Source organism: Rhagoletis pomonella, unplaced genomic scaffold (assembly GCF_013731165.1).
Source record: "Rhagoletis pomonella isolate Grant_MI unplaced genomic scaffold, Rhpom_1.0 Rhpom_scaffold_02636, whole genome shotgun sequence".
NCBI classification, from domain to species: Eukaryota; Metazoa; Arthropoda; class Insecta; order Diptera; family Tephritidae; genus Rhagoletis; species Rhagoletis pomonella.
The window spans coordinates 18,684-28,061 of NW_023461189.1; the positions used below are offsets into that span (position 1 = coordinate 18,684).

At 36.6% G+C, this 9,378-nt stretch overlaps 1 protein-coding gene across 1 annotated transcript; it reads left to right on the top strand.

The window, feature by feature from the left end:
* The first annotated feature begins 696 nt into the window (after positions 1 to 696).
* LOC118753573 (polyadenylate-binding protein-like) lies at positions 697 to 9,095 on the top strand. The gene is made up of 4 exons (XM_036488456.1): positions 697 to 805; positions 877 to 1,255; positions 1,335 to 2,263; positions 6,437 to 9,095. The coding sequence occupies exons 3-4, from the start codon at positions 1,532 to 1,534 to the stop codon at positions 6,659 to 6,661; spliced, it is 957 nt and encodes a 318-aa protein (XP_036344349.1). The 5' UTR covers positions 697 to 805; positions 877 to 1,255; positions 1,335 to 1,531; the 3' UTR covers positions 6,662 to 9,095.
* Positions 9,096 to 9,378: the final 283 nt, after the last annotated feature.

The following is a 9,378-nucleotide window of genomic DNA, read 5'->3' on the forward strand; positions in this document are numbered from 1 at the left end:
ACACTTGCATCTACGCATCTTGCATCTTGATAGCTGTCGCAATTGAACACACAGCACTTCATTTTATTAGTTTTTACGCAGTATTCAACTCAAAAATCGCTCACAAATTGCAAATTAACACAATTTAAACTGATTTTTAACTTCTAATTCAAATTTCTCTTTCTCTGATTTGTAAACAAAGGTTTATTTACAAGTTATCACAACTGTCAAAATCGGCAAAACCAAAGTAGCGGTACCACTGACGGCGCCACCTTTGTTCGCTGCACCGTGTCGATGTAGGCATATGCATGAGTATGCTCACATAAAAAACGTTTGAAGCAAAGCAAAGCAAAATCTTGGGCAACTCTCAACTTTTGTCCTTTTTGGCAATCAGCTGTCTATATGTATTTTTTCTCGTGCGCTTGCATTTGCATTTAATGACAAAAACAGGGTAAATATGAATTTTTATTGCTATTATTAATGCATATTATTATATTGTTATCTATTTTACAGATACAAAAGATGGAGGAAAAGGAGAACGCAAAAGCTGTCAAAGCATTTATTGTAGCATACCTTCTGCGTTTCACGCTTTGTTGTCAAAGTTTGAACCGTCAAACGAAGCGAGGAAAGCTCTATGTGAATGGCCCTTAATTACGCCAAGCTTGAAAATGAGCACCGTGTTGTCGAATGTAAACGGAGTATAAAAAATGGAATCGGAAAGTCTTTATAAATCGATTAAATCGATTTAAAAACAGTATATCTAGTGAGCACTTTCTTTGCTCGCAAGCAAGTTCGTGGCTTCAGTCAGCAATTCGTTTTTTTGCATGTAATTTAAAAGAAAAATACCTAATAAGTAAAATAAACTAAATTAAATTGAACAAATGCCGCTAATTTCAGGGTGGAGAACCGGGAAGTAGCAAAGGAAGTCCAGAACTTTCAATTTGTATAGAAATTAGCCGAGAAAAAAATGCATACGATAAGTTGCCCAAAAGTGGAGTGATGAAATTATAAATAAAAAGGAATAAAAAGAAAGGCGGACAGAGCAGACAAGGAAATAAAATAATCAAACAAAGGAAAGTGAAGTGAAAGAGGGCAAAGCAACGACCGAAGAAACGATTTTTTTGCACGCCAGTAAACGAAGACGAAAAGCGAAGCGAACTAGCGAGCGAGCAAGTTTTCGATCAGTTAAAAATTGTTAATGTGGTCGGAAAAGGAGCACATTTAAAAAAACTAAAATTTGCTAGTTTGACATTGAACGGTGCACAAAATATAATAGGTAGATATTCAATTAGCATTTGTCTTTTCACATTTCATTCCGAACTAGATTTTTATTACATATTGATTTCGCGAACCAGTGGATTGGAGTACGTGTCGAATTATAAGCAAAGCGAAACTGTGTAACACACCAGCAATTGAACGTGTGCCGGTGCTCCACTAAAAAGTCAAGATTCTTAGCTACGGCAGCAATTCCTACAATAACGCTTATAACAGCTCAATCGCCGCAGCCACGCTCCACAAGCAGCCCGCAGTGCCGCCACTACCACCCCCAATTATGTTTGTCAATTCGATGACGTTTCGCGGCAATCCCGCTCCCAACCATCATTACGCAGGCCACCCATTGGCCACAGCACATCATCCGCAACAACCGCAATTGCATCATCATGCCGCCACAGGACAAGCTGGCGGACCGATGGCACATCATCCATCGGCAGCGCATGGTACGCATCCAGGAAGCCATCCCGGAACGTCTAATAACAATATTCATCATGCCGCCTCGGCCATGAGCCGTCATGCACAGCATGCACCAATGGGAATGGGTAGTGGAAACATCACTTCAATGTCGCCTCATATGCCTAACAATGGCAGCGGCATGCCCGGAAGCGGTAATGGTAGCGGTGGCAGTTCTAGCTCTGCAGATAGTGGTAAAATTTATATTAAAAATTTGGAACGCTCCATTGACAACAAAGCTGTCTATGATACATTCTCGGTTTTTGGCAACATACTAAATTGCAATGTAGCCAAAGATGAGGATGGCAATTCACGAGGATATGGTTTTGTGCATTTCGATTCTGAAGAAGCAGCACGCACTGCCATTGAAAAGGTTAACGGCATGCTGTGCAACAATCAGAAGGTGCATGTCGTGAAATTTATACCACGTCGCGATAGGGAGCAGGAGAAAGCTACACAGTTTAGGAATTTATATGTGAAGAATCTGAACGAAGATTTTACTGACCAGCATTTGCGTGAAATGTTCGAGCCGTATGGACGCATAACAAGTCATAAGGTAATTATTATTATTATTTTTTTTTTTGAACGCGCAAGTGTCGGATAATAATATTTACACATAGTGAATAAATGAGATGTGGATTCATGTAATTTGGTGTTATGGCATATCCTCTTTATACGTCCTTTCAACTCTTTACCTTTGCTTCCCTAAACTTTCCTCTGTATCCGCTTTTTCCTGTTACACAATTTTTTCTAAGTCGTTCTATGCCCTGCTTTATTCTGTTTTTTTTTTTCATGAGAATCGCAACAGCATAATGTTGCGCATGTCCTTGTTTATGTCTTGTCCCACCCCAAAAGGCACCCATGTTAATACCTAATAGTTTAGTTATTGGCATACATATCTACTTTGGTTAGCCCTTGGCTTGACAACTACTAGTACTGCTAATGATGCATATGTTATGGTTGATGGGACAGTATTAAATTTTACTAAATTGAATTTTCACGCCTCATAGGTATACATTTTGATATGGTTTATGCTTGGTGATTTGTATTAGGTGCATGTATTTATGGTTGAATTTTATGGAGGAAGTAAAGTTTGATAAGCAAAACAGTTTCACTTAGCACTAAAAATAAAACATAAAATCGAGTGAACAAATATTACTACGTACATAAATGTTTATAGCAGCAGTAACAACCCAGAGATACTGATAACTGCACCTTTTCTAATAGTACTTCAGAAAGCATCAAATATATTTCAGAAATCATCAATCAGAAATCAGAATTAGTCACGCGTACTTCAGAAACCGTTAATTGGACTTCAGATTAGTTAATTTTACTTCAGAAACCGCAAAATGTACTTCAGATTAGTCAATTGTTCTTCAGAAATCGAAAAATGTACTTCAGATTAGTCAATTGTTCTTCAGAAATCGAAAAATGTACTTCAGATTAATTAATTGTACCTCAGAACCCATAAAATGTACTTCAGATTAGTCAAATGTACTTCAGAATTGGATTTCAGATTAGTCAATTGTACATCAGAAACCATAAAATGTACTTCCGATTTGTAAATTGTACTTAAGAAACCGAAAAATTTACTTCAGAAACCGAGAAATGTACTTCAGAAACCACTTTTGTAAATTTACTTCAGGTGTTAAAGTAGTGCTCTACAATCCATTTAACATTACAGTCCACTTCTTCCAATGTAGGGACTATAACCCAAATCCTTCTCTTTTGAGAATATTGATATAACCAGTAATTATTTCTCTGAGGGTTATATATCCCTCCAGCAAACTTTATGAAAAAGACGTTTGCACGACAAAAGGAGAACTATGCAAATAAATATCGTCGTTTAAAGTGCAAAACCGCGTATCAACAAAATGCAAAACCGCGTATCAGCAAAATGCAAAACCGCGTATGTGAAGTTGTAGAAATTATTTTCTAGAGCGTAAAAACACTCATATTTCAAAATGGTTCTCTTTTTTATAAAGCAACCGCATTTCTGACTAGTATATTTCAGGACAAATGGATAAGGATTGAGCCAAGAGCTTGTGTGAGCAAATCCAATTTTTGGCAGCCAATGTCAGATACGCGGTTTTGTACTTTAAACGACGATATGTATGTATATAGGGCGTTCTTGAAAAGTTTTTTGAGATAGGTCATTTTCGAACTGCCTGCCGTGATATGTCGATCTTTCACTCAGCAGTCGATATAGCCTTTCGCTTAATGCTGATCTAAAAAAACGGAATTATCTTGGACCTCCTTTTTACAAAATATACACACTTTATTAATTAAAACTACATAATAATTGTTTCAGTTTCAAAATATCGCAATCGAATGTACGTATGTATGTATACAGTGCAAGCATAATGCTATATCTAATGCGATTTATTTACATGTAGTATGTACATACATACATACTTTGCATAATCTAATCTACTTGATATTCATGGTTGAGCGCTCATTTTTGGCGAAAATGTTATATGTTTCTGAAGTACAATTTAAAAATCTGAAGTACATTTTTCGGTTTCTGAAGTCCTTTTTCTGTTTCTAAAATACAATTCACTAATTTGAAGTACATTTTTCGGCTTCTGAAGAACAATTGACTAATCTGAAGTCCAATTAACGGTTTCTGAAGTACGTTTGACTAATCTGAAGTATATTTTACGGTTTCTGAAGTACAATTTACGATATCCGAAGTACAATTGGAAAAGGTGTAGACGCTACCCATTCCCACGACAGCCGGTTCTAAGTATAGGAATAACTCGGGTTTTACCCGACCAAGGGCTGTTGGTTCGGCGATCTAACCTCGTTTAGGAAATACTTCCTCAGAAGTTGTTCGTCCATAGGGCTACATTTGCTACGAATTCTTCGGCTCAGGGCTGTCATCGAGTCAAACCCAGGGCCAGAAACCTACACCTGCACCACATCATTTGTGGCCCCCTGCTGCTCAAACCGCAGCCTCCACGGCGAACCCCAGTCCACCTGAGCAGCTCTACACAAACACCACAGTACTACAACACAATAGACCACACCACAATCACGATGGACCACACAACCGCAAAACCACCCACACACCGCCGCCACCAACTTCTGGTTCCTCCTACAATCTGCGCGGTATGTCAGACCAGGATATTCCGTAACGTGACATCAGTCAAGTGCAACACCTGCCTTGGCTGGTGCCACTTTAGGGCATGTTCAGGTCTGCGTACCACGCGAGATTGGACGAGGAACTTCGAGGGCCCGTGTTGCGCCGCTCAGTCGCAAACCCCAGCTGCGACGATACCCACTATCACTACAGGGCGGCAACCTCCACAGCAGCGCACACGGCCTATGGTGGCAAGGCCATACACATCCCTCACTCCCCGCATAACTACAGATCAAGATCGAGGAGATAACCGTCTTCATGGGAAGGCATGGTCTATTGATAGCTGCGGTCCAAGAGAGGAAGTTGCACGGCAATTCAACATTGTGGAAGTGCACCGTCGAGATCGCAAGCGAGATAATGGTGGTGGCGTAGCGTTCATCACGCACCACACCGTGCAGTATCGTCTTATTGAAGCAGACATCGACCGCAGGGATACCACCCTAGAATGTCAGGGCATTGTTATCCGGTCAGGCGATGTTGATTTCGAAATATTCAACATATACATACCCCCTGTCACCTGCTGCCCGGCAGGATATCACCCTGATATAGGTGCGCTCCTCAGAGGTGAAAACCGTCTGCTCCTGCAGCTCGCTTCGTACTGGCAGGATGCATTACGGACCCCCGTCCAAACTTCCCTGCTGAAGCGGCTGTTCTAGCCGATGAACAACCTTCGTCAAGCCGATCCCGGAAACCCCCGTATTAAGGATCTGAATGCGGAGATTCGGCAGCTTGTGAACGTACATAAGCGGAAAAAGTGGGAAGAGCATCTGAAGACTTGCAACTTCATCTCTGGTGTGAGTAAGCTTTGGTCAAGCGTGAGGTCACTGTCCAATCCGACGAAGCAGGAGGACAGGGTCAAAATTTCTTTCGGCGACCATGCTTTATCGGACCCGGAGCGATGCGCGAGCTATTTTAGTCGGCAGTTCATACTGCATCATCCGGCGGACGAAACCAAGCGTCGAGTGACCAGAAGGCTGCACAAACTGCCAACAACTTGTGCCCCCTTGTTATATCCAGTCAAACACTCCGTTCAGCATCACTTCCCAAAAACTCTTTGGGAATTTGTATGCTGTTCCAATAACAATAACACCGGTCCTAAGGCAACAGAATTTAACTTGTGTCGAAATGTTATTATGTTTATTTCAGTCTATGATGTACATATATCCTACAGACTAGATAACAGAGATTTGGGTACAGATACACAAATACACAAATACATACCAAGAGGAATTTATACATTATTAGAGCTCTAAAGATTGGGGCGAACGAAAAATAATTCGCTTTGGCAATATCAACGTAAAACGGTAGATGGAACCGCAGGGCTCTGTGGGGAATATAGAAGGCCATTTGTTCAAGAAGAGCAGATATATTTAGTGGGAAATATTAAAATATTCCAAAGATTTCTAAAAAAAAATCTTTTTATTTAAAACCAGCTTCTTTTGAACATTCATTGAATTTCTTGACCCATATTCGTAACGAATTTACAACCAATTTTGTAACCGAACCGACCCAGTGTCATCACTTTTTTTTTTATACTGTATCACTTTCAATTGCCAATGCAAATAACTCAAAAAATTTTGCTTTTAGGTCATGCTCGATGAGGAAGGTCGTTCACGCCGTTTCGGTTTTGTGGCTTTTGAGAGTCCACAGTCAGCACTAGCCGCAGTTATTGGCCTAAATGGCAAGCAATTGGGTGACAATAAGTTTTTGTATGTAGCACGTGCTCTCAACAAGATCGAGCGGCAGCAGGAGATCAATCGAAAACTTGAAGAACGCAAACGGCAGAAGGCTGGACAAGTATTTTATTATTAAATAGCGGAGATGAAAGCAAAATAACAAAAAGAATTTGACAGTAAAAGTAATGAGAAATGGATTGTGAGCTAAAGATTGCGATTTGCGATTAATTAATTGTGGTGAGAATTTAAGATTATTGCCGAGCTCATGAAATGGTAAGATTAGAAGAAAGTTGTCATGAAGCGTTAGTGAGTAAGCTTCAAAAATGTAGTTGATACGACTTAGGTTGGAAGAATTTCAAAACAAAAATGATAAGTAAGAATTTCGTAAGAGAATGTCGATGCAACTTTATTGAAAAAAAATAATTCGAATACACATATATAATTAAGAATTACATTAAAAATACAAAAAAAAAAATATTAAGCAAAAAGTAAAACCTAAACACACACATACAACAAATACATATATGTACATGTAGAAATGTAAACTTTAAAGCTAAAATTATGGAATTTCCCTTTTTGATTTCGATGTTAAAAGCAAGTTTACATTAGTAAAAAAACATAAATTAAAGAAAACTCTAAAAAAGAATGCTTATTGTTAAAATTTAACGAATTAAAAAAATATTCTACAAAAAAAAAATACAACTGCATAAGTAAAAACAAAAACGTTGTATAGAAACGCGGTGATTTACTGGCAGTTTAACGTTGGTTACACAGTAGAACTTATGGATGTCACATTGAGTAGAGCTCAATGATTTGCAAATAAAAAAAATTTAAAATTCCACTTCAAATTAAATGGCATATGTATGTCCCTATTAATATATTACTATTATATAGCAACTATGTATAACAAATATTCATGCACTTCTTGAATACACCATAATGTACACAAACAAACAAAAAAACACCTCACCCCATTCACTCATACTTGAACACAAATCAATATTTTTTTGCTTCGATAATTGTAAAGTTTAATTTTTCGTCACAAATCGGCAAAAAACAAATACCTACAACACTGATTGTACGGGCGTCATATAAATTTCAGAAATATAAAAAAAATATGCTAATACATATAATCAAGAGAAGTACATTATTATTAAATTACTCACTGTTCAAAACTAAGAATATACCCCAATTCCGCATTATGTATAAGAGTATTTAATTGTATTGCAAGAAACAGAATCGAAACATCAGAAAAATGGCTAAGTGCGAGAAATAACAACAAAAGATGTCTGAAGACCATAAAGATTAACAAAAAATGTCGAGAATAACAAGAAAAATTTCAAGTAAAAAATGCGACCAATTTTAAGGTTAGTTGTATAACATGTAATTTAAAGGCAAATGCCAAAAAAAAAACAAAAATAAATAAAATGACGTAAAACTAAAGAAACTGCAATGGTGTAAAAACAAGAACTTAGTTATGTGTAAAAAAGAAAAACAACAAAATGAATGGACAACTGTTAACATCAAAAAACCATTAATTTAAGCAAAGAAAAGCAAACACAAAACACAGAAATCCAGGACAAAAACAAAAACATGAATATGCATAACAATAATTTATTTTATTCTAATGATGATCCCTCAAAAAAAAAACTGGTAATAGGCAAAAAACTATGATTGATATGATTATTATAAATGTTCCCAACAAATTTTAATATTTAAGTTCTTAAAGTAGAGGAAATGTGTAGATATTACAAAAGGAATACACACACATGGTGAAAAACAAAAACGAATGCAAAAACAGAGAGAATATGAATAAATTAGTAAAGGATAATGAAAATGAGAAAACAAAACAAATGCAAATATAAAAAGAAAAAGAAAAACGCAAAAGAGCAGCGAGAAAAACCGAACATTTTATTGTTAAGAAAAAAGAAAAATTACTATATATTTTTACTAGATGAGATGCAAAAGCATATCTCTCCATTTAATTCCCTTTTCCTCCCCTCTTCCCTTGAAGAAACTACAATTACAATATTATTAAAATAATTCACATGATGTATAAAGCTGAATTTAAGTAGTAATTCTTTTTTATTGGAACCAAAAGGCATAACAAAATCCTAAAAACCAAAACAAATTGTAATGAAATGGAAACACACTAGAAATGAAACCAATTTAGAAAATAAAACTGGCAAAGTAAGTAATACAAAGATAAAGCAACCAAGAAAAACAAAGTCAAACAAAAATAACAATCGAATTATTAGAAACTTGCCTAATGGCTTAATCATAGTGGCAAGAGCAGCAAATGGTAAAAAAATTAAGAAAAAACAAAAAATATTAATTGTACCTTTTACATTATATCTTTACGTGCAGCTGGGGAGAGGGTGAGGACTTTTTCCTCTTTGACCGCCACTGCCACGTCCAAGAACAACTTTGCTGCCATTACCCTATGATTTCGCTATATGTATGTATGTATTTATATTTTTACATAAACAAATGCATGAAATCAGCCAAAAAGTGAAGATTTTTGGAAATCACTTAAGGCAACCAATCTCTTTTTATTGCAGTACATTTTTTTTTTATTAAAAATTTCGAATTCGCCTATATGCAATCGGTCTCGAAGATATGCGGTTAAACACTTCCGAACCTATATTTTTCATATACAAATATATTTTTAAGAAGTGAATTTATTACGTTTTGTTATACTTTTATTTGTATGTATTTGGATTTATATTAACAAACTGTTATACAAAAATAAATAATACCATTCGAAGCAGTGCTAAAATATTGTACATTGGCAAAACAATAAGCGCCCTGTAATTATCTTATCAAACAAGGAAGTAAAAATTGTATATGTAT